General features: G+C 55.7%; 1 protein-coding gene across 2 annotated transcripts; it reads left to right on the top strand.

Annotated features, from left to right (window-relative positions):
• The first annotated feature begins 870 nt into the window (after positions 1–870).
• On the top strand, positions 871–23914 carry P2RX1 (purinergic receptor P2X 1). Of its 2 annotated transcripts, XM_077970067.1 has the most exons (13): positions 871–1365; positions 2358–2717; positions 14437–14584; positions 14847–14918; positions 15365–15434; positions 15743–15839; positions 16136–16216; positions 16430–16571; positions 20418–20545; positions 21486–21576; positions 21961–22026; positions 22400–22501; positions 22631–23914. In XM_077970067.1, exons 2-13 carry the CDS (start codon positions 2581–2583, stop codon positions 22694–22696), a joined length of 1200 nt encoding a protein of 399 aa, XP_077826193.1. In that variant the 5' UTR covers positions 871–1365; positions 2358–2580; the 3' UTR covers positions 22697–23914. The 2 variants fall into 2 exon arrangements, with proteins under 2 accessions (XP_077826193.1, XP_077826194.1); XM_077970068.1 differs by lacking the exon at positions 871–1365 and having other exon boundaries at positions 2285–2717; positions 16187–16216.
• Positions 23915–24763: the final 849 nt, after the last annotated feature.

Below are 24763 nucleotides of genomic sequence, written 5' to 3'. Positions count from 1 at the left end.
CCCTCCCTCTCTTCCCTTCACTCCCTCCCTCCCTCTCTTCCCTTCACTCCCTCCCTCTCTTCCCTTCCCTCCCTTCCCTCCCTTCCCTCCCTTCCCTCCCTCTATGTCTCCCTCCCTCCCTCCCTCCCTCCCTTCCTCCCTTCCTCCCACCCTCCCTTCCTCCCACCTTTCCCTCCTACCCCTGCCACTCTCCAGAATGTGGTGTGCATGTCAGGGAGAAGGTGGCTGAAAAGGGACCCAGAATGGCCCACAAAGTCTCAGCATCCACCCCGCTCCCCAGCACAAGCAGCTGTGTCCTGGTGCCTCCCATTCCAATGGCCACAGGGGCAGCCGGGAAAGAAACTGTCTGGGGTCAGGATCAGGCCAAGGAGAGCCGTGGCCACCACAGCTCTGGCTCCCAACATCTCTGGATTTTCTTTTCTTTTTTTTTTTTTTTTAATTATTTATTTATTTATTTATTTTGAGACGGAGTCTGACTCTGTCGCCCAGGCTGGAGTGCAGTGGCCGGATCTCAGCTCACTGCAAGCTCCACCTCCCGGGTTCACGCCATTCTCCTGCCTCAGCCTCTCGAGTAGCTGGGACTACAGGCGCCCGCCACCTCGCCTGGCTAGTTTTTTGTATTTTTTAGTAGAGACGGGGTTTCACCGGGTTAGCCAGGATGGTCTTGATATCCTGACCTCGTGATCCGCCTGTCTCGGCCTCCCAAAGTGCTGGGATTATAGGCTTGAGCCACCGCGCCCGGCCTCTGGATTTTCTTTTTTTTTTTTTTTTTTGAGACGGAGTCTCACGCTGTTGCCCAGGCTGGAGTGCAGTGGCGCGATCTCGGCTCACTGCAAGCTCCGCCTCCTGGGTTCACGCCATTCTCCTGCCTCAGCCTCCTGAGTAGCTGGGACTACAGGCGCCCGCCACCGTGCCCGGCTAATTTTTTGTATTTTTAGTAGAGACGGGGTTTCACTGTGGTCTCCATCTCCTGACCTTGTGATCCGCCCGCCTCGGCCTCCCAAAGTGCTGGGATTACAGGCGTGAGCCACCACGCCCGGCCCTGGATTTTCTTTAGAGAAGCCCGTGACACCACTGGATCAGCAGAAACTCCGCGAGGGATGAGGCTGATCTGCTCGACAAGCAGAGACTGACCTGGGTGCCGGAAGGGGCCACGGCAGCCCTCTGTGGGTGACCCCCATTCAGACAGGCTGCCGGGATGCCCAGCCCCAGGCCTGGCTCCCTGCCCGGACCACTTCCAGCTCATGGCTCACCAGGAAGAAGACGCCTTATCAGCCTTAAGGGTGGGGCAGCTCGGAAGATGGGGGCGCGGGGGCTGGCCAGGGAGGCCCCTGCTTCCAGCTTGAACCTCCAGTACCACCCTGGGTGAGCCTGGGCAACTCATTTCTCTTCTCTGAGCTTGGTCTCCTCACCTTCAAAACGAGGGGAGGGGCTGGTGAAGCCTCCAGCTCTGGGCCCCCCTGCCCACCCCAAACCCTTGTGTTCAGAGCCGAGCCGGGGGTTGGGAAGGGAAGGGAGGGACAGCAGAGGTGCTGTGCCCCACACTCGATGGTGGCCTCCAGTTCTCTGTCCCATGTTGCTGAGACCCATCCCCTGTGAGCCTCGACCTAGAAGGAATAGTCCTCATTACCCCAGTTCACCCCAATGTACAGACAAGGAGGCAGAGGCTCGGAGAGGCGAGGTGACACCCACCCCCACAGCCAAGAAGTGGCAGAGCCAGGGATCGCCAAGGTCAGGCTCTGTCCGCTGGTCTTGGGTCCCCGTGACTGACGTGGTGCTTGCCTTGTCTGGGCACCTGCTACCTCTCTCCCTCTGATGGTGGCCCTGGCAGGACAGATGGTGGGAGAGGAGAGGTGGGGCATGGAGACGCCAGCTCAGCACTGAGGTTGACCGGGCACAGGCCAGGCTGGAACTCAGAGCCTCCTTCCTCTCTGCCCTGCTTGCTGCAGGCCCCCGGGGTCGGAGCAGCCAACCCTGGCGGGGGAGGGTGGAGGGTGGTGGATGGAGATGGGGTCTGGGGATGGATGTCTGATTTTGGCAGTGGAGGGGAATTGGGGGGAGGCTCTGAACCTGAGGACACTCCAGCTTCCCCCAGGCCCTGGCCAGAGCTCCATCTTGCCAGGTTTTGGGGGGAAGATAACTTGAGGAGTCGGCTGAGAGCTTTATCTTTGCCCCTGTGACGGGTGGCCTGTGGTTTCCTGCCAATAACTCCTGTTTCCGGAGGCCCAACAGGGCCCGCGCAGAGCCAGGAGGGGCAGTGGGGCTGGGCCTGGGTGGCCCCACCAGCCCCGCCCCGTCTATCTTTGGGAATTTATTTGTCCATGGGCGAGGCTGGTCTGCAGTCTATTGCCTTCCAGGGGCCAAGAGCTGCTCTGACCGCCCAGGGATTCTCTCTCCAACCCAAGTGCCTCCAGCTGACCTCTGGCTGCTGTCCTCTGGCCCCATCTGCACTGCCCCGCTCTTCCCAAGGGGCCAGGAAGCCCCCAGAAGCTCTGTCATCAACGTGGGTGGTGGCACCCGGCTCACCCTGAGAGCAGCGGCCGTGCAGGGGGCTCGGTTCTGAGCCCCAGCCGGCCCACCATGGCACGGCGGTTCCAGGAGGAGCTGGCCACCTTCCTCTTTGAGTATGACACCCCCCGCATGGTGCTGGTACGCAACAAGAAGGTGGGCGTTATCTTCCGACTGATCCAGCTGGTGGTCCTGGTCTACGTCATCGGGTGAGTCCGGGCCCCTCCCGCTGCCTGCCTGCCTGCACCAGCCTCTACCCCCGGCCTGTCCTCCAGACTCTGAGATCCCTTGCGTGCCCCTCTTCCTCTCCATCCAGTGGAAGGCCTTCCTGGCAAGCCACTGTGCGGGAATGGAAAATCCTGCCAACTCACCGTGGAGATGGGGACGAGGCCGGCGGGGAAGCCCTGCCCCTGGGCCTTCGGTGGACAGGAGGCAGAGTCTCTGGGTTCCAAGGAGCCAGCTCAGTGTTACGGTTCCTTTGAGTGGTTAGTGGTGTTCAGGGCCAGGGCCCCACCAACCACAGCCACTGAGTCCTCGACCTCTGACCGCCTGACAAACCAGGCTGCCACTGACACAGAGGCCACGTCCACACAGAGGCCACACCAGGCTGCCACCGACACAGAGGCCACACCAGGCTGCCACCGACACAGAGGCCACACCCCCTACCTGTCACCCCATATGACAGGTCTGCCACCTTCCCTGCCTAAGCGAGGGACATCCAGGGATGTTTGGGGCCCTTGGAGCAGAGAAACCCTCACATTCTGAATACCTGGTGCCTTAATGTTGGCAAGTCAGGCAGAGGACAGAGATGGGTTCTGGTCCCAGGGATGATAGTTCCTTTCTGGGCATCTCTGGACCTGTCCCGCTGGGCCGGGAGTGCAGAATCAGGGGCAGCATGGGACGCTCCTGCAGTCTGGTTGTCTCGGGAGCCAAGGCAGGCCCGGCAGAGGCGGGCACACTTGTGAGTGTGCGTATGCAGCTCTGTGCCCATGTGTGTCTGGGTGTGTGTCCCTGGGGCTGGGTGCTCACATGTGGGTACCCTTGTGTGTGCACATGGCTGTGCCCATGTCTGCCCTGGGGTCAAGTGTCTGGGTGGCTGATGTGTGTCCCCTGTGTGTGGTGCATCTTGTCCACTCGTAGTGACTGTGCAGAGGGTTCCTGGAGGGGGCTCAGCCCTGCCGGGGGTCTGGGGGTGCCCAGTAGCCCTTGCCTACCTTTGCCGTGTGATTCTGAGGGCTCTGCCCTCCCCATTTTTACTGTGTTTCCAAACCAGAACTGCTCAATGGAGTCCAGGGCAGGCAGACCCAGGGCCCACACAAGGACCACGGAGTCCTAGTCCCCCTGAAACTTCTGGCATCCAAAAGAGCCCTCCCTCTGTCCCACTAGTCCCCAAAACCTCAGAGCTCTCCAGGTGGGCCCAGGGCCAGGCCCCAGCCTTGGCCTCTCCTCTCTCTTGTTCAGAGACTAATCCGACATCTGCGATGGTGTTCGAGCTTGGGAGGGAAACAGGCCCAGAGGGGGCAGTGGGGTTTCCAGGTCCACAGCAAGTCAGCAGCAAACCCGGGGTTGGAGCTGAGCCCCCCTGACCCCCAGGCCTCTGCTGTGCCTTCTCCTTCCTCACCATCACAGGGGGCTGGGATCCTTTCTACTGGGCACTGATGATGGGATGCCAGGCACAGGACGGGCCAGAAGTCCACCATTAGCGTCACTCCTGACCTTCCCTGGAAGAGAGAGGCTGTCTGCTCAGGCCCAGCCTACCCTTGCTGGAAGACGCTGGGGGAAGATGGTCCTCTCTCTGTCCCTGCATCTCCCTAGTCCTGCTGTCAGATCTGCAGGTGTGAGGGGCACCAGGTCCCTCCTGTGTGTGGGTCACAGGCTGTCAGCGTAGGAGGGACCCTCCCATTCCCAGCCTATGCCCCAAGCTGCTGCCCAGCTGGGAACCTATACCTCCAGTGACGGGGACCTCACTACCGCCCTCCTGCCCGTCTTCCCTCCCCAGACCGTCTAATCAGGTTCCAAATGGATGTGGCCCTTCTCGGTGTCTGTGGGCCTCAGGGCCACAGGGATTTAGCCAGGATCTCACAGCTTAATACGAGGCTAACCAGGATTTGAACCCACCTGCATGACTCCAAAGTCAGCCTTGATATTCTGGAAAGGAAACATCCTCAGAGAGAGGGCACTGGCCTGCCCACGTCACACAGCAGAGGACGGAAGGAAGGCAGGGTCCCTCATCACCAGCAACCCCGAGGGCTGCAGGCTCAGGCTCCCAGCTCCTGCTCTGGCTGTGGCACCTGCTGTCTCTTGTGCCCTCGTCTGGCCACTGCCCAGTACTGCGCTGACCTCAGCCGGGAACCCACAGCGGCAAACCCAAGTTTGCCCACAGTGCCAGCCTGGACTTGGCCTTGGCATCTCCGGGCTCAGCTTCCTAACCGGCCCATGGGGCACGGGTTGCAGGGAACCCCCCTAAAGTGCACTCCCCTCAGCACTTTGCTGTTTCCTGGGGAGGGCTTTGCTTTCATGTCCGATCCTGTAGGCAGTGCCGGGGGATGGAAAGGAGCATGAGAGGCCAGCCAGGCCCCTGCGTCCCAGACACGGGGCAAAGCCTGGGTGGGGGATGGGGGGACACAGAGACAGACCTGGACAGAGGGACAAATGCTGGAGCACAGCTCAGACGAAGGGAGGGAGGTTCCGAGACTCAGAGATGGACAGAGTTACTGAGGCTGAACAGAGAGGCTGAGATGCCGAGAACACAGACTCTGAGGCGGAAAACTGAGGCTGTGGTCTCTGCTAGTCGTGCTCCTCCAGGAGATCCCGGGCAAGTGCAGGCAGTGAGTGGGCCTAAGACCAGAAGGCTGAACTGAGCTGACCCTCTTTCAGATCCAGTGAAGATGGTCTCAGTTAAGGCCGGGTGCAGTGGCTCACGCCTGTAATCCCAGCACTTTGGGAGGCCGAGGCGGGCAGATCCCCTGAGGTTGGAAGTTCGAGACCAGCCTTACCAACATGCAGACCAGCCTTACCAACAAGTTCGAGACCAGCCTTACCCCATCTCTACTAAAAAATACAAAATTAGCCAGGCGTGGTGGCGGGCACCTGTAATCCCAGCTACTGGGGGCGCTGAGGCAGGAGAATCGCTTGAACCCGGGAGGTGGAGGTTGTGGTGAGCCAAGATCACACTTCTGCACTCCAGACTGGGCAACAACAGTGAAACTTGGTCTGCAAAAAAAAAAAAAAAAATTAGTCGGGTGTGGTAATGCGCGCCTGTGGTCCCAGCTACTCAGGAAGCTGAGGCAGGAGAATCACTTAAACCCGGGAGGCGGAGTGGAGCTGAGATCACCCCATTGCACTCCAGCATGGGTGACAGAGCGAGGCTCTGTCTCAAAAATAGTAAATAGGCCGGGCGCGGTGGCTCACACCTGTAATCCCAGCACTTTGGGAGGCCGAGGCGGGCGGATCACAAGGTCAGGAGATCGAGACCATCCTGGCTAACACAGTGAAACCCCGTCTCTACTAAAAATACCAAAATTAGCTGGGCATGATGGCGGGCGCCTGTAGTCCCAGCTACTCGGGAGGCTGAGGCAGGAGAATGGCGTGAACCCAGGAGGCGGAGTTTGCAGTGAGTGGAGATCGTGCCACTGCACTCCAGCCTGGGCGACAGAGCGAGACTCTGTCTCAAAAAAATAAATAAATAAATAAATAAATAAATAATAATAACAACAAATAAATAAAATAAAATAAATAAATAAAAAGATGGTCTCAGAGCTCTCCCCAAAGAGGTGATGAGCTCTCTGTCTCTGGCAGTGTACAGGCAATGGGCTGTTATCTGTGGCCCAGCAGGCCATGCTAGGGGCACACTGGGACAAGGAAAGGAGAGGGCTAGTTTTGCTGCAGCATAGAGGAGCTTCCCCAAGGATTTGTGAATGTTGCTCGGGGAGGAAACCTAGGAGGCCTTCCTGGAGGAGGTGTCACACTGATGGAACCAGCCATAAGCAAAGGCCTGGGGGCTGTGGGCTGGGCTGGGCTGGGCTGCTTTCAGCTTTCTCTCCAGTCCCTCTGGGTCTCTTCTCAACTAAGTCCTCACTCATCCCCTGCGCCTCCACACAGACCTCTTGAAATCACATGTTCTGAGATCTCCAAGTGGAGATCAGAGTGCACCAATCAGGGAGAAGGATGGATAGAAGTTATTGCTGGGAGAAACACATCCAGGGACCATTTCTTCAGCATCTTCTCCATGCTTGGTGCTGTGCCAGGGAACAGAGGTGGAACATGGAATGGAGAGAGGGAGAGGGAGGAACTGAAGGTGAATTAGCTAGACTCCTTTGGTTCCCGAAAAGCCCAATCAAACCGGATTTAGAAGGAAGGGTGGGCCGGGTGCGTTGGCTCACACCTGTAATCTCAGCAGTCTGGGAGGCCAAGGTGGTGGATCACTTGAGGTCAGGAGTTCGAGACCAGCCTGGCCAACATGGTGAAAACCCGTCTCTACTAAAAATACAAAAATTAGCTGGGTGTGGTGGCGGACATCTGTAATCTCAGCTACTTGGGAGGCTGAAGCAGAAGAATTGATTGAACCCGGGAGGTGGAGGTTGCAGTGAGCCGAGATTGTGCCACTGCAGGCCAGCCCGGGCAACAGAGTGAGACTCCATCTCAAAATAAATAAATAAACAAATAAATGAATACATAAATAAAAGAAAGGGTGGGAGTATCGGGTAGTTTAGGTAACTGAAAAATCAGTGTGGGCTTCAGGCCTGGCTGGATCCTCCAGGATGAAGACATGGGAGGAGTAAGGTTTAGAGGGGAGAGGAGATGAGGAATTCTCACGGGTCCAGTCTTGGTTCTCAAAAGAAACTGTCCAGGACCTGTCTCCCTTTTCTGGCTCTTCTTTCTTCTGTGGAAGCGTCATTCTCAGGCAGGTTCTCTGTCTTCATGGTGGTGACATGGTGACCAGCAGCTCCAAGCTGACATCTCACCAGCTTAGCCACTCCTGAGGCACAAGAGCTGCTCCTTCTCCAGAGCTCCAGCAAAAGTCTCAGGCTCAACTCTTATCGGACAGGGTCGGGTCCCGTGCCCACCCCAGAACCAATCAATCATTGTGGTCAAGGAAACGGAATGCCCTGATTGGAGGAGCCTGGTTGTGTGTCCACCACTTCCAGGTTCTCCTGTCAGGAAGCAGAGTGTGAACCAAGGTCCTGGGGCCGGAGAAGAATAGAGAGTCACTGGGACTAGGCTGAAGGGGGCATAAAAGGAGCCCAAGGGAGAGGATGTGATAGGGCAAGCAGGGGCGATGGCGAAGGCCTTTGAACACCATGCTGAGGTGCAGGGATTTCTCCTGCAGGCAGAAGGAAGCCAAAGAAGGATGTCTAGCAGGGGAGGGCCTGGGGCAGGCAGGGTTGAGCGTGAGGACCAGAGGCAGGACGGCTGTGAAGAGGCCGTAGGGATGGGAAGGGAGGACGGGACTGTACCCAAGGCAGAGGCAGTGAACACAGGTGACAGATGTTGTCACCCTGGCAGGCCTCACGCCTGGGGCGGCCCCTGCTCAGCTTCTACCCATCGTCGCCGCAGCACGTGACACCTAGCACAGCCCAGAGCTTCTGACATCTCCAGAGAAGTGGGAAGTGAGATTTATGCATGAAAGAAACTTCTTGGTTTTTAGAGATTGGTGACGTATTCAAAAAAAAAAAAAAAGAAAGAAAGAAAAACAGGCCGGGTGCAGTGGTGCATGTCTGAAAACCCAGCACTTTGGGAGACCAAAGTGAGCGGATCACTTGAGCTCAGGGGTCCAAGACCAGCCTGGCCAACACAGTGAGGCCCTGTATCTGAAAAAAAAAAAAAAATAGCTGGGTGTGGTGGTGCGTGCCTGTAGTCAGTCCCAGCTACTCAGGAGGCTGAGATGGGAGGATCACGTGAGCCTGGAAAGTTGAGGCTGCAGTGAGCCGTGACTGCACCAGTGCACTCCAGCCTGAAGGACAGAGTGATGCCCTGTCTCAAAAATAAATAAATAGCAATAAAAATAAAATAATTTGGCCAGGTGTGGTGGCTCATGCCTCTAATCCCAGCACTTTGGGAGGCCGAGGCAGGTGGATCATGAGGTCAGGAGACTGAGACCATCTGGTTAACATGGTGAAACCCTGTCTCTACTAAAAATACAAAAAATTAGCCGGGTGTGGTGGCGGGCACCTGTAGTCCCAGCTACTCTGGAGGCTGAGGCAGGAGAACGGCATGAACTCGAGAGGCAGAGCTTGCAGTGAGCCGAGATCGCGCCACTGTACTTCAGCCTGGGCGGCAGAGCGAGGCTCCGTCTCAAAAAAAAAAAATTAAAAACACAAATCGTTGGCCTGAGATTCAGTTCCACATTCAGTTAGTCATTCACCACACAGGTGTTTATCGAGCCCCTATTATGCGCCAAGCACTGTTCCAGACACTAAAAATACAGAAGTGAACAAAACAAACCAAGATCCTGCACTCAAGGAACTTGCCCAGATGCTCCTCGACTTGTCTGCAGGTTGCATGGGGGCCTCAGGGTGGGCCCCAATTCTGAGCCTGGAGTCTGCTCGTGCCCCTCCCCAGGGCTGCTGCTCCCTGACAGCACACGCCCCCTCTGGTCAACTCCTGCCTGTGGCCCATGGCCACACCCTGTGTCCCACCAGCCACCTGGCCAGTCCTCCCAACCCACGCCAGAGCTGCCCCCGCACCTGCTCCAGCTCCTCCAATGTCTCAGTCTTCCCACAACCAGCACTCTGGGTCCTTAGATGAAAGCTGAGGGAGGCCAGGAAGGACTAGGGGACCCAACCAATGTGGGCATGATGGGGAGGGTGGCTGTGAGGGTGCTGCCCAGGTATTGAGCCTGGGTGATAGGGTGAGGACAGAACCATTCTCCATGATGAGGACACAGGGGAACAAGTTCTAAAGGGAGATGAACAGTTCAGGTTGATCCAGTTGAATTTCTGTCTGTTTAGTGGTTAGTACTTGGCATGGAAATAGATCTTGCAGGCCAGACACAGTGGCTCACGCCTGTAATCCCAGCACTTTGGGAAGGTGGATCACCTGAGGTCAGGAGTTCAAGACCAGCCTGGCCAACATGGTGAAACCCCGTCTCTACTAAAAATACAAAAATTAGCCAGGTGTGGTGGCGTACGCCTGTTATCCCAGCTACTCAGGAGGCTAAGGGAGGAGAATCGCTTGAACCCTGGAGGTAGAGGCTGCAGTGAGCCAAGATCACGCCATTGCACTTCAGCCTGGGAGATAGAGTGAGACTCTGCCTCAAAAAAAACAGATACTTTATCAGGACATCATCACATTGTAAGTTGAGGAGCATCTGGACTTAGCGTGGTTTGACTTAGGATTTTTTGACTTTATGGTGGGTTTATTGGGGGGATTAAGAGGCTTTTTGACTCAGGATGAGTGTATCAGGTTATAGCCCCATCGTAATTCGAGGAGCATCTGTGTAAGACCCTTGACTGTGAGATTTTTGTTTGTTTTGTTCACTTTCGTGTTTGTTTTGTTCAACAGTGTTAGGCACATTAATAAGGGCTGGATAAATATGTGTTTGTTTTTGTTTTTAAGTAGAGACAGGGTGTTGCTATGTTGCCCAGGCTGGTCTCTAACTCTTGGCCTCAGGCAATCCTCCTGCCTCAGCCTCCTAAAGTGCTAGAATTCCTGGCTCATGTTTGTTGAATGACTGAATGTATGGAATTGAATCTCAGGGGAGAGTGCAGTCTGGAGATAGAATTCTGGGGACACAGCATGTCTGACGCAGCTCACTCAGGGAATGGGGGCGGATTGACATTGAAAGAGGAATGTGTGAGGGAGGAACAGAGAACAGTGAAAATGGGAGGTTTTCATTATATGTGCCCACTGAGTGCTAATTTTTGTATTTTTAGTAGAGATGGGGTTTTACCATGTTGGCCAGGCTGGTCTTCAACTCCTAACCTCAGGCGATCCACCCGCCTTGGCCTCCCAAAGTGCTGGGATTCCAGGCGTGAGCCACTGTGTCCAGCCTGCGAGATCTATTTCCATGCCAAGTACTAACCACTAAACAGAAGAGCTCATAGAGGCCGGGCGCAGTGGTTCACGCCTGTAATCCCAGCACTTTAGGAGGCCGAGGCAGGCAGAACACCTGAGGTCAGGAGTTCGAGACCAACCTGAACCCAGGAGGCAGAAGTTGCAATGAGCCGAGATCGCGCCACTGCACTCCAGCCTGGGTGATAGACTGACACTCCATCTCAAAAAAAAAAAGAACTCATAGAAGCTTCCCTCAAACACTTACCTAGATGATTCTGTCTCCTGAGGCCCAGGCTGAGTATGTGCTAGGGCTTCACTAAGCACTTATTGAGTAAGCAGCGCCTTTGAGGCAGGTGGCCTCACCTCTGTTTTATTGAGAAAACCGGGGCTCAGAGAGGTGCAGTCTCTAACCTGAAGCCACACAGCTGGGAAGCAGCAGGGCTGGCACCTGACCCTCAGCCACTCCACACGTGGCCGCTTCCACGAGAAGGCCATCGGAGAGCCTTGCCGATGACAAGGTAGAAAGCATGGCGAGGGTTATTTCTGGAAGCGGATAGGCTTCCGAAGATGCCTGTGTCTGACATCAGGCCCTCTTGGTTGTCTTCCCAGGGTGGTGACAACAAAGCTCGACCAAGGCATGGCTTTGGAGGAGTGGGCCCGGCACCACAGTCATTCTATTATTTTTGTTTGTTTGTCTGTTTTGAGACAACAGAGTCTCACTTTGTCGCCCAGGCTGGAGTGCAGAGCGCGATCTCGGCTCACTGCAACCTCCGCCTCCCAGGTTCAAGCGAGTCTCTGTCTCAGCCTCCCGAGCAGCTGGGATTACAGGTGCCCGCCACCACGCCCAGCTAATTTTTGTATTTTTAGTAGAGACGGGGTTTCATCGTGTTGGCCAGGCTGGTCTTGAACTCCTGACCTCAGGTGATCCACCCACCTTGGCCTCCCAAAGTGCTGGGATTACAGGCATGAGCCACCGCGCCCGGCCCATAGTCATTCTATTATCACCAGAGTTGAGGTCATGAATGCCAGATTTGACCGACCTTTCCCTTCGACTCTCAAGACCAGCAGCCCCAAGGGCAGACACAGACGCACGCTGAGTTCATCAGTCCCAGCATGTGGGCTCCAGGTGGCTCTGTCTGCCCTGTGTGCTCTGCCTCCTGGGAGACACGTCGAAGCCAGTGCTGCTCAGTGGAGGTGGGATGAGTCCTGGGCTGGGTGCCTCAAGTGTGGGGACACTTGGGACTGCCACTCCTGCAGGCCTCAGCTTCTCTGTTATAAGTTGGTCTTGGGTAAAGATAGAAATGTTGCTAACCCGTTGGGGCTGGGGGTGCCAAGAGGGAGGCCTGTCCCATAAAGGGGTTCAGGACATGGAGAAGCTCCCCCTCTCCCCTGCACCAGCTCCTTCTGGCTTGGACACAGAACCAGAGGCCTTCCTGGAGGAAGGGGCCCAAGGAGGGTGGGCGGGGATGGACGATGCCCTCGCTCTCCCGGATGGGGCTGGAGACAGCGGGACAGACTCAGGACGCTGAGGATCAGGGACCTTTGTCATGCCTCACCTGTTGCTCTCTGGGACCTGCAGGGGGCAGCAGTGACCAAGCTTAGGCTTCGGAAGCGTGTGGCTTGGCCCCAGTTCCAAGGTGAAAGGGGGCTTGGAGAAGAGGTGGGTAGACCGTGAGAAGAAAGAAAAGGACATTGGTGGGTGGACTCCCTGGGGCCTGCAGCGGGGAGACAGGAGACTCTGGGACTAAGAGGCCTGGAGAGTTCTGTTACCAGAGACCTGGGGGAAGGAGAAGAGAGTCCATTACTTTGAGCTCCCCTTGGACAGGTGAGCTTGGGTTAGGGTAAGGAGTGGGGGGAGATGACATATCTGGCCACAGGTGCACTCACAGATTTGCCCTGGAGGTATACAGCCACACACCCCATATCCCAACACACACACACACACGCGCGCGCACACACACAGACTACCCTGAATCTCCACGAAGAGTCTTTCCTCGAGGAAGGGGCCACAGCCTGGAGAGGAGAGTTATCCAGGACTATTCCATTTGCAAGCAACAGAAACCAAATCCAAGGGTTTAAATAAAGGAAGGACATTTATTGGTTTACATAACTGAAAAGTCCAGAGGTAGATTTTTCAACTGTGCTTCAGGTATGGCTGAATCCAGGTGCTCAAAGAGCCTCGTCAGGATTCTGCCCCTCTCTATCTCCTGGCCTGGCTTTCCTCTAGGTGAGCTTCATTGTCAGGATTGCTCTCTTCAGAAGGCGGCAAAGATGACTACCATAGTTTTCGTCTAGCAGCCGCCCTGCTTAGCCACTCGGTAGACAGGATGTTTCTTTCCTGGCAATTCCCAGAAAAGTCCTGGCCTCGTTGCTGAAACTCCCCAGGTCATGTGCGTGTCCTTAGACCCGTCACCGTTACTAGGGGGATGGAACATTGATTGGCAAGCCTTGGTCATCTGCCCAACTCCTGGGGCTAAGAGGAAGGTTAGCCACATGGAAACTTCCAGACTGGAAGTGGAGAACCCAAAGGAACAGGACTGCTCAACGCTGGGAAGGCAAGGCCAGAATTTCCCAAGAAAGCTGGAAAACCTCCCGACTGAGCCACTCCCACAGTGCCCCGACCGAGGGGCTGGACGCTGCAAGCCCTGGAGAGGACCACTTCCCTGCTCTGTTTTCCCCGCTGTCTCCCAGGGGGTCCCAGTATGGCTGGATCATAATAACAACTAATGTCTATACTGCATTTATTCTGTGCCATTCCCATTCTGAGTGTTTCTACACGTATGAACTCACTCATTTGATCACTACAAGAAATACCATTGTTGGCCGGGCGCGGTGGCTCATGCCTGTAATCCCAGCACTTTGAGAGGCCGAGGCGGGCGGATCACAAGGTCGAGAGATTGAGACCATCCTGGCCAACATGGTGAAACCCCATCTCAAAATACAAAAAATTAGCTGGGTACGGTGGCGTATGCCTGTAATCCCAGCTACTCAGGAGGCTGAGACAGGAGAATCGCTTGAACCCCGGAGAGGGAGGTTGCAGTGAGCTGAGATCACACCATTGAACTCCAGCCTGGGTGACAGAGCGAGACTCCGTCTTAAAAAAATAAAATAAAATAAAATAAAATAAAATAAAGAAGTACCGTCGTTATTCCCATTTTACAGATGAGGAAACTGAAGCACAGGGGGATTGAATAACTTACCCTAAATCCCACAGTAAGTAGTGGACCTGGGATTTAGACCCAGACTGTTAGGCATTGAAGAGTATATTCTCAGCCTTCGTGCTCTGCTGGGACCTCTGGAAGGAGAGGCACCCTGGGAAGGATTGGGGTCTGAGAGGCTTGGCCTCCAGCACCCAGCAAACTCTGTTCTTGGAAAAGGATTGGAAAGAGTATTTGAATTAGCATTTTTGTTTCTTTCTCTCTCTCTTTCTTTTTTTTTTTTAAACAGAGTTTTGCTCTTGTTGCCCAGGCTGGAGTGCAATGGTGCAATCTCAGCTCACTGCAACCTCCGGTTCCTGGGTTCAAGTGATTCTCCTGCCTCAGCCTCCCAAGTAGCTGGGATTACAGGCGCCTGACACCAGGCCAAGCTACTTTTTGTATTTTTAGTAGAGACAGGGTTTCACCATGTTGGCCAAGCCGGTCTCAAACTTCTGACCTCAGGGGATCCACCCACCTCGACCTCCCAAAGTGCTGGGATGACATGCCCGGCCAGAATTAGCATTTCCATAGCGAAAGCACCGTGGCACTTCAGGCCCAGGCCAGCAGGGGGAGGCACGGGAGGTTGTCCTGCCTTCAGCCCAAGCCAGGTGCTTTAGGAGCAGATGGTGGTTCAGAGGCACAACTGGGGAGGGCACGGGAAAGGATGTGACGGGTCCAGCTGGTGCCAGAACCACAGCTCCCCCTCCGTCCCCCGCTCTGTCCCCTACCCGCACAGGTGGGTGTTCCTCTACGAGAAGGGCTACCAGACCTCTAGCGGCCTCATCAGCAGTGTGTCTGTGAAACTCAAGGGCCTGGCCGTGACCCAGCTCCCTGGCCTCGGCCCCCAGGTCTGGGACGTGGCTGACTACGTCTTCCCAGCCCAGGTGAGCTGACTCAGGGCTGCGCCTTCCCCTCGCAGGGCCTGTCTCAGAGCTGGGTGGGACCAGCCCAGCTCCTCTTTCTCTCTGGACCTCTGCCGGGCAGAGGCAGCCCTGGTGATATCACCCCATGTGGGTGGCAGGGGGTGTGGTGGCTGCTGCGTGTCCTGTGGTCTCTAGGGTCCTGCTGGGGCAGCGTTGGGGCCCTTGAGGCTGTTCTCCCAGCCCACCCTGCCCTCCCCCTGCCCTCCCCCTGCCCCTCTTCTAGGGTGACAATTCCTTCGTGGTCATGACCAATTTCATCGTGACCCCAAAGCAGACTCAAGGCTACTGCGCAGAGGTGAGAACTTCTGCCCGCCAGCCCCGTTCTCGGACTCACGGGGGAAAATGACCTGCAGACAGTCTCCATGGGCACTGAGAGGATGCCAGAGAGCCTTCCTGCAGGGGCCACGGTGATGCAAACTCGGGCATATATTCACACACAGTAACTGTCAACCCTTGCAGAGCTAAGCCTTCCCGCCCAGCATACCAGGCAGGGTGCCGAGACTGTGCCCACCCCCACCGCCCAGCTGACATTGACAGTGGGCGGCTGGGCATGAGCCCGGCGGGGGGGGCCTCGGCAGAGCAGTGTTGGGGGGAAACGGGGGAAGGAGGCTGTGAGCAGGTGTCACTCCAGAGAGGTCTGAGACTCTGCCCCACGCTCTCCCTAGGGTCCTGGGGGCGGGAGGGGCTCTTCTCAGGACCCCACCCAAGGGGCCTGTGGCCAGCAGCTTTCACCTCCCCCAGCACCCAGAAGGGGGCATATGCAAGGATGACAGTGGCTGTACCCCTGGGAAGGCCAAGAGGAAGGCCCAAGGTAAGGGGTCAGCCTCCTCCTGTCCCTCCACAGTCCCCCGGCTGCAGGCCCTGGCGTCCTGCAGGCCCAGCTTGGTGCTGACCTGCCTCTCCCCACACCGCTGAGGCGGGTTCCGGGAGGGACTCCCTCCAGCCCTCTCTCCTCCCCGCCCAGGCTTGGCCTGCCCGTCCCGGACCCAGCCACGTGTCTGTCCTCGGCTCCTTTGCTCGAGTGGCCCGTCACTGGGGGCTCCTGGGGAAGGGGCCTGGGGCAGCCTCCTCTACACCCCAGTTTAGTGCAGGCACCCAGGGGTTTCTCTCTGGCTCCAGGCATCCGCACGGGCAAGTGTGTGGCCTTCAACGACACCTTGAAGACGTGTGAGATCTTTGGCTGGTGCCCGGTGGAGGTGGATGATGACATCCCGCGGTAACAGTCTGACCTTCCAGGGAGCTAAGAACAGGGTCCCAGGCCAGACAGAGGGGGGCCTGGGTCTAGAAAGGATCTTGACCCCTTTTTCTGACCCCACCGTCACCCCATCCGCACAACCTAGGCCAAAGACTCCCCTGGGTCCCGGCCACCTTAGAGCACACCCACCCCTCCGCCGGCCCAGGGCTGCAGGCGGGTCCCGGAGGCTCGGCCCACCCCCTGCTATGCCAAGCTCTGTGTGGGACACACAGGGGGCCTCCTGGGAAGGGGCGGTGAGTGAGTGTGGTGTCCTCCAGCCCTGCCCTTCTTCGAGAGGCCGAGAACTTCACTCTTTTCATCAAGAACAGCATCAGCTTCCCACGCTTCAAGGTCAACAGGTGCGTGAGAAACTAGGGCAGAAATGCAGGTGGCTGGCCGAGGCTGCTCCGGGAGCTCTCCACAGTCTCTGTCTCCCTCCATCTCCATTCCTGCTGGCATGGAAGGAATCAAAGGGGCATTGCGGAGCCTGTGAGGGGTCCCCAGGCTTTGGGGCGTGGCGCGCACCCTCCCGGATGACACACAGCTGCTGTCAACACCTTCCACCTCCATAGGCGCAACTTGGTGGAAGAGGTGAATGCCGCTTACATGAAGACCTGCCTCTATCACAAGACCCTGCACCCCCTGTGCCCAGTCTTCCAGCTTGGCTACGTGGTGCAAGAGTCAGGCCAGAACTTCAGCAGCCTGGCTGAGAAGGTATGGGGCATGGTGCCAGGCAGGTGGGGAGGGCTGGGCCGCAGGATCCTGATAACGGCATTTCAGGCCCAGTGCATCCTCCCAAGTCTCCTTGGTGAGGGCTGAGTATATTATGGGTCTGTCCCCTGATACTGGGGCCCCCTGAAGGTCAGATCCATGTCTTCAGCGGGTCCTGGCATGGAACTGGCACAAAGAAGGTGTCCAGAATGAACGGATGTGGGCAAACCTTGTCATCTGGATGTTTGTTGATGTCCTGCTTAAAAAAAAAAAAAAAAACTAGATAAAAGCAGCTTGGTCAGGTACGGTGGGTCATGCCTATAATACCCCCAGAGGCGGGTGGATCACTTGAGGCCAGGAATTCGAGACCAGTCTGGCCAACATGGTGAAACCTCCTTCTCTACCAAATATACAAAAATCTCTACTAAAAATACAAAAATTAGCTGGGCATGGTGACGCACGCCTGTAATCCCAGCTACTAGGGAGGCTGAGGCAGGAGAATCACTTGAACCCGGGAGGCGGAGGTTGCAGTGAGCCAAGATTGCGCCACTGCACTCCAGCCTGGGCAATGGAGCAAGACTCCATCTCCAAAAGCAAAAAAAAAACAAAAACAAAAATTGGCCGGGCGCAGTGGCTCGCAGTGGCTCACGCCTGTAATCCCAGCACTTTGGGAGGCCAAGGTGGGCGGATCACCTGAGGTCAGGAGTTCGAGACCAGCCTGACCAATATGGTGAAACCCCATCTCTACTAAAATACAAAAAAAAAAAAAAAATAGCCAGGTGTGTGGTGGCGGGCACCTGTAATCCCAGCTACTTGGGAGACTGAGGCACAAGGATCACTTGAACCCTGGAAGTGGAGGTTGTAGTGAGCCAAGATGGTGCCACTGCACTCCAGCCTGGGCAACAACATGAGACTCTGTCTCAAAAAATAATTAATGGCCTGGCGTGGTGGCTCACGCCTGTAATCCTAGCACTTTGGGAGGCCAAGGTGGGCAGATCACCTGAGGTCAGGAGTTCGAAACCAGCCTGACCAACATGGTAAAACCCCATCTCTACTAAAAATACAAAAAAATTAGCCAGGCGTTGTGGCATGTGCCTATAATCCCAGCTACTCGGGAGTCTGAGACAGGAGAATCGCTTAAACCTGGGAGACAGAGGTTGCAGTGAGCTGAGATCGTGCCACTGCACTCCAGCCTGGGTGACAGAGCAAGACTCTGTCCAAAAAAAAAAAATACAAAAAGTATCTGGGTGTGGTGGCAGGCACCTGTAATCCCAGCTACTCAGGAGGCTGATGCAGGAGAGTCGCTTGAACCCAGGAGGTGGAGGTTGCAGTGAGTCGAGATCACGCCACTGCACTGTAGCCTGGGCGACAGAGCGACTCCATCTCAAAAAACAAACAAACAAAAAAAAAGCAGCTTGAATCCTATAGCCTATGGCCCTGAGAAATCCTGTGCCCTGCGATCCTCACAGTCACCTGGGATTCCGGAGAAGCGGTCCCTACGAGCACAGAACTATCTGACTGGGTTCAAATCCCAGCTCTGCCCCAAATGAGCAGTATGAACTCAGACAAGTCTCTTCACTTCAGTGGGTCTGAGTTTTTGGACCCACCAAGCGGGGAGCAATAATGGTGCCAGTCTCGTGGAGTCGTCCCGAGGGTCAAGTGAGTTGACGCGGTGTGCCTGGCGTGCCTCGCTGCCTGGCACGTGGGAAGTCTATACACCTGTCAGCACGTGTTCCTTATTAGTCCTGCTCTCGCAGTTGCCTATTCAGGAACTAAATCAATCCCTTTTCTGTGATGTTACCAAAATAACCTACTCACGACACATTTGTCTGTCTACAAGGGAGGTCAGCAAACTTTTCTTTCGAGGGCCAGAGAGGAACTATTTTCAGCTTTGCCGGCTATATGGGCTCTGTGCCAACTACCCAAGTCTGCTGTGGAAGGGCAAGGGCAGCCACAGACAAGATGCAAACAATGAACCTGGCCATGATCCGGCCCATGGGCCTCAGGTTCCTGACCCCTGGAGGGGGTTCACACCAAAGCAACACATGTGCTGAATGTTAGACCTCCCTGTTCTAAAAACCTCCCTGCCATCAGGGCCGGGCGTGGTGGCTCACGCCTGTAATCTCAGCACTTTGGGAGACCGAGGCGGGCAGATCACGAGGTCAGGAGATTGAGACCATCCCGGCTAACACGGTGAAACCCCATCTCTACTTAAAATACAAAAAATTAGCCGGGCGTGATGGCGTGTGCCTTTAATCCCAGCTACTCAGGAGGCTGAGGCAGGAGAGTCGCTTGAACCTGGGAGGTAGAGGTTGCAGTGAGCTGAGATCGCACTACTACACTCCAGCCTGGGCGACAGAGCAAGACTCTGTCTCAAAAAAAGGAAGGAAGGAAGGAAGGAAGGAAGGAAGGAAGGAAGGAGGGAGGGAGGGAGGGAGGGAGGGAGGGAGGGAGGGAGGGAAGGAAGGAAGGAAGGAAGGAAGGAAGGAAGGAAGGAAGGAAGGAAGGAAGGAAGGAAGGAAGGAAGGAAGGAAGCGTCTCCCTGCCATCTTCAGCTGGGAACTTCTCAGTACTAGGCTCCTGCCAAGTTGCCCAGCTCCCTGCCCTCTTCTCTGACCACCTTCCAGCTCTTCTGTTGCTCAGCCCATCTCCACCTGTTACTTGCCTTGCCCAGAGGAGCTTCGCTTTCTCAAATGTTTTCTTCTCAGTCCACATCTTGACAGATTCCATCTTTAATTAATGCAGTAACTGCTTGCCTCCCGCACTGTGACCTGTGCCGGGAACTCAGGAGTTGGTGATGAATGAGACAGATAGCTTCGTCCTCCTGGAGCTCAGTCTTGGAGGAGATGGGTTAATACATAATCACACTAAACAAACTTATGATTATAAAGCGAGAAATGTTCCCAAAGGAAACACATAGAGTGAAACAGAAGGGAATAACAAGGACATAGCTGGGCTACAAGAGCAGGGCGAAAATAAATAAATAATTAATAAATAAATACAAATGAAATTATCAGAGAGCTGGAGTGTGGAGGGTAATGGGAAGGAAGGCCAGTGAGGGTGGCAGGACCTCTACCCCAAAACAGCTTCTCAGTATCTTTTCTTAAATAAAAAATGTTCAGTTTTTTTTTTTTTTAATTGTTGTTGTTGATTTTTTTGAGACAGAGTTTTGCTTTGTTGCCCAGGCTGGAGTGCAACGGCATGATCTTGGCTCATAACAACCTCTGCCTCTCAGGTTCAAGCAATTCTCCTGCCTCAGCCTTCCAAGTAGCTGGGATTACAGGTGCCCGACACCATGCCCAGCTAATTTTTGTATTTTTTAGTAGAGACAGGTTTCACCATGTTGGTCAGGCTGATCTCAAACTTCTGATCTCAAGTGATCTGCCCACCTCAGCCTCCCAAAGTGCTGGCATTACAGGCGCGAGCCACTGCGCCCGGCTCCAAAATGTTCTGTTCTTGAAAGAGTGCTGGTACCAGCTCTGAGATGGGGTTTTTGCTTGTCTTTGTCTTTGAGACGGAGTCTGGCTCTGTTGCCCAGGCTAGAGTGCAGTGACACATCTTGGCTCACTGCAACCTCCGCCTCTCAGGTTCAAGTGATTGTCCTAACTCAGCCTCCCGAGTAGCTGGGATTACAGGCGTGAACCAACACACCTGGCTAATTTTTGTATTTTTAGTAGAGACAGGTTTTCACTATGTGAACCAGACTGGTCTTGAATTCCTGGCCTCAGATGATCCACCTGCCTCGGCCTCCCAAAGTGCTGAGATTACAGGTGTGAGCCACCGTGCCGGGCTGAGATGGGGGTTTTTGATCCCGAAATCCCAGATCTTAACTACGTGTGCCCTTGGCAGGGCGGAGTGGTTGGCATCACCATCGACTGGCACTGTGACCTGGACTGGCACGTACGACACTGCAAACCCATCTATGAGTTCCATGGGCTGTATGAGGAGAAAAATCTCTCCCCAGGCTTCAACTTCAGGTATCTGCCAGGCCCCCAGCAGCACGTTCTTCCTTGTGGTCCTGCGGGCTTTTCCACTCCCAGAACCCTGCAGGCCTGAGAAAGTGTCCCCAGCGGGGAGCAGAGGGTCCTGGGCAGCTCCCATTCCGCCTGGGTGGCCATGCAGGAAGCCAGCAGGGAGCAAGATATTGAAGTCTCAGATCCCCTGTCCCTGGGTCTCAGACCCCTCGAGGCCCACCGGCCAGGACTAGCTGGGGAAACTGCTGACATTGGGAGCTGGAGCAATGGCTGCGCACAGCACCCACACCTGTAATCAAGGTATCTTGGGAGGCTGAGGTGGGAGGATTGCTTTGAGACCAGGAATCTGAGGCTGCAGTGAGTTGTGATAATACTACTGCACTCCAGCCTGGGTGACAGAATGAGACCCCATCTCTTAGAAACAAACAAACAAACAAACAAAAAGGAGTTGGGGCTGGGCACGGTGGCTCACACCTGTAATCCCAGCATGTTGGGAGGCCAAGGCAGGCAGATCACGAGGTCAAGAGATCGAGACCATCCTGGCCAATATGGTGAAACCCTGTCTCTACTAAAAGTACAAAAATTAGCTGGGCGTGGTGGCACGTGCCTATAGTCCCAGCTACTCGGGAGGCTGAGGCAGGAGAATCACTTGAACCCGGGAGGCAGAGGTTGCGGTGAGCCGAGATCTTGCCACTGCACTCCATTCAGCCTGGTGACAGCGCGAGACTCCGTCTCACAATAAATAAATAAATAAAAATAAAAAAGGAGTTGGGGCAAGAGTTGAGTACAGCTTTGCTAGAATGAGGCCTGGGATCCTGCCCGGGTTTGGGGATGGGGCTGTATTCAGAGACCACTAAAGCTCCTGCATCCCTGATGCGCTAAGGACCCCAGACCCAAGACAGTCCCCTGCATCACCCTCCTGCCGCCTGATCCCTTCCCCAAGGTTTGCCAGGCACTTTGTGGAGAACGGGACCAACCACCGTCACCTCTTCAAGGTGTTTGGGATTCGCTTTGACATCCTGGTGGACGGCAAGGTGAGTGTCCAGCATGAGGGTGGTGGCAGCTGAGATGCATTCTCAGCTCCTGTGAGTACCTCTGGGCGTCTACAGTTATAGACGACGGGAGATTGGGTGGGTTCACTCAGCAGTTTTACTTATAATAACAGATGGGGCGTGGGGCATGTCCAGGGCAGGGCTTTGCAACCTGTGGCCATGCCTCCCCCACAGTCTCCCTGGGCCCAGGGAGGCAGAGCCAAGGTCAAAACCCAAGTCTACTGACCCGCAGCTGGTGGCCCATGTAGAGTCAGAGGGGGCACAGTTCACAGCCGAAGGTGGGAAGTCCCCTTGTCCCAGGTCCGGCCTTTTCCAGCTGGGCCCCTTCCAACGGTTAACCCTTCTCTCCCTGGGTCCTGCCACCAGGCTGGGAAGTTTGACATCATCCCCACGATGACCACCATCGGCTCTGGAATTGGCATCTTTGGGGTGGTAAGCGCTGGGGTCACCGGGTCACCATGCTGGGGTCGGCCCCTCCTCTTCCACAACTCAGTAGCAGCAGCACGTGCCTCACCCTGAAACTTGACCCTACCCGTCTCTCATGTTTGAGCCAGCGGCTGCCCACCCCACCACCCATGGTAGATCTAAAAAAACCAAGGCCCAGAGCTGGGGCAGGACAGAGTTGGGGTGGAACCATCTTGGTCCCCTGAGGGTCCTGCAGGGCCTCATCCACCCTCCAGGAAACTGGCCTCCAGTGAGGTCGGATCCAGCCGGGGCCACACCGCCAGGGACTGAGGTGGGATGTGGAGGGCCCTGTACCCGCCCCGGATTCCCACGCTGTCTCCATGCCCTGCCCTGACCCCAGGCCACAGTTCTCTGTGACCTGCTGCTGCTCCACATCCTGCCCAAGAGACACTACTACAAGCAAAAGAAGTTCAAGTACGCTGAGGACATGGGGCCAGGGGCGGTAAGAGAAGCCCCTGCACCAGGCCCTCCAAAGGCCTCTGGCGCGTGTGTCGGTGTTGGGGTGGGGGTTGTGCGCAGCTGCTTCCCCAGCGCTGACTTGTATCCCGCAACCCTTGCCCCACACACACAGGATGAGCGTGACCTCGCAGCCACCGGCTCCACCCTGGGCCTGCAGGAGAACATGAGGACATCCTGATGGTCAGCCTGGGACTCCTGACTGGATGCAGCGTGAGGCTCCAGCCTGGGGCTCTGGTGGGTCCCAGCCAGGGCAGAGGGGCCTCCCCAGGAAGTCTCCTACCCTCTCAGCCAGGCAGATAGCAGTTTGCCAGAAGCTCAGGGTGCATACTAGGAGAGACCTGTGCAAATCTGAGCTCTGGCTCCAACTCCACACCCCCTAGTGGAGCCCTACCCCAGCCTCAGCCGCTCCTGGTGGGGAAGGGCTGGGGCTGGGCAGGGCCCTCCCACACACCTGTACCCTAGCTTTGTGCTTCTCTCTCTGGACCCTCATTATCCAACCCGCTGCCTCCATTTCTCTAGATCTGGGCTCTCCAATGTGGCAGTCAGTAACCATAGGTGACTAAATTAAACTAAAATAAAATCAAATGAAACACAAAATTCAGTTCCTCAGTTGAACTAGCCACATTTCAACTGCTCAGTAGACACACGTGGCTAGTGGCTGCCATACTGGACAGCTCAGGGCATTTTCACCATCGAAGAAAGTTCTATTAGACAGCCCTGCTTGAGTCCTGTTTCTTCCTGGCCTTGGGGTTCCCTGGAGAACTCACTGACAATGCAAGCTCCTGGGCCCACCGCAGACCTCCTGAACCAAAGGCTCCAGGGCTGGCCATATGATCCGCGTGGATGGCAAACTCCCTAGGCCATTCTGGGACCGAAGTTTAAGAAGTGCTGTCCTGGAACTTTCTAACTCTAAGCTCCTGAGCAGGAGTCAGACTCAGCCCTGAGCCTGCACTGCCTGGCGGGCGCAGACACTGAACAGGGTCTCAAACACCTTCAGCGTGTGTGTTGTGTGCTCACGTGCCACACGGTGTCTCCTGCACACAACCCAGTGTACACACCACCCACGTGCACACAGCGTCCTTCCACACTGTATGTGAACAGCCTGGGCCCTGCAAACACAACCATCTGCACACACCTACACCCCCAAGCACATACACATGGTCCGTGCCATGTCACCTCCATAGGGAAAGGCTTCTCTCCAAGCGTGCCAGGCCAGGACAGCCCTCCTAGCCATGAATCCTTACTCAGCTACCTCGGGTTGGGGTGGGAGCCCCAGCCAAATCCTGGGCTCCCTGCCTGTGGCTCGGCCCCAGCTCCCAAGACCTGCCTGGCTGTGTCTGAACAGAAGGTCTGGGAGAAGCAAGGGGTGGAGTACAATAAAGGAAATGAGGACAAACCTCTGCTGTCCATGCTTTTTTTCCAGACCTCTCTGGAACACAGTGTGCTCGTCTGTGAAATGTGGGACTGAGCTGGGCAATCTCTGAGATCCCTCTTGATCGGCTGGTGGGGACCAGTGAGCCGACTCATACACCCTGAGCCCAGCAGGGTCAGCTCTGGGTGGAGAGGTCAGCTCACCTCTGTCCATGGGCTGCCATCTTGGCACAGCCCTGAACATTGGCACTCTTCCCAACCCTCCACGGCTGTGAGAGGCCTGGCAGTGGGACAAGTAGAGAACCCCAGGGTGGCCTCGTGAAACAGTGGGGAGGAAGGGGCTGGCTGTGCCAGGAGGGAGATCTGGGGGAATCCCAAAGAGGGGAGAAGGGTCTCGACCGAGACTGTGTGGAGGGCCCTACTGTGGGCATGACTTCAGGCCTGGACTTATAGCCAGGTAGGATCTCTGGGCAGCATTCCCCACCCAGTCACCATGCTCGGTCTAGACCAGTGCCGCCCAGTAGAACACTCTGGAATGATGGAAACATTCTTTATGCTGTCCAATAGGGTACCCAAAAGCCACAGGTGGCCTGGGTGGAAATATGCAGCCAAGGAAATGAAATTTGTATTTTATTTACCTTTAATTAATTATTTTTTTTTTTTTTTGAGACGGAATTTTGCTCTGTCGCCCAGGCTGGAGTGCACTGGCACGATCTCGGCTCACTGAAGGCTCCACCCCCTGAGTTCAAGCAATTCTCTCCCTCAGCCTCCCAAGTAGCTGGGATTACAGGTGCCCAACACCACGCCTGGCTAGTTTTTTTTTTTTTTGTATTTTTAGTAGAGATGGGGTTTCACCATGTTGGTTGGCCAGGCT

This window comes from Macaca mulatta, chromosome 16, assembly GCF_049350105.2.
Source record: "Macaca mulatta isolate MMU2019108-1 chromosome 16, T2T-MMU8v2.0, whole genome shotgun sequence".
Classification (NCBI taxonomy): Eukaryota; Metazoa; Chordata; class Mammalia; order Primates; family Cercopithecidae; genus Macaca; species Macaca mulatta.
This window is presented reverse-complemented; position numbering and strand designations above follow the sequence as displayed.

Coding starts and splice junctions, on each gene's coding strand:
- P2RX1 (XM_077970067.1), top strand. CDS start 2,581: ATGGCACGGCGGTTCCAGGAGGAGCTGGCCACCTTCCTCTTTGAGTAT. Junction 14,585..14,846: donor ACTACGTCTTCCCAGCCCAG/GTGAGCTGACTC, acceptor CCCCTCTTCTAG/GGTGACAATTCCTTCGTGGT. Junction 22,027..22,399: donor GAATTGGCATCTTTGGGGTG/GTAAGCGCTGGG, acceptor CCCTGACCCCAG/GCCACAGTTCTCTGTGACCT.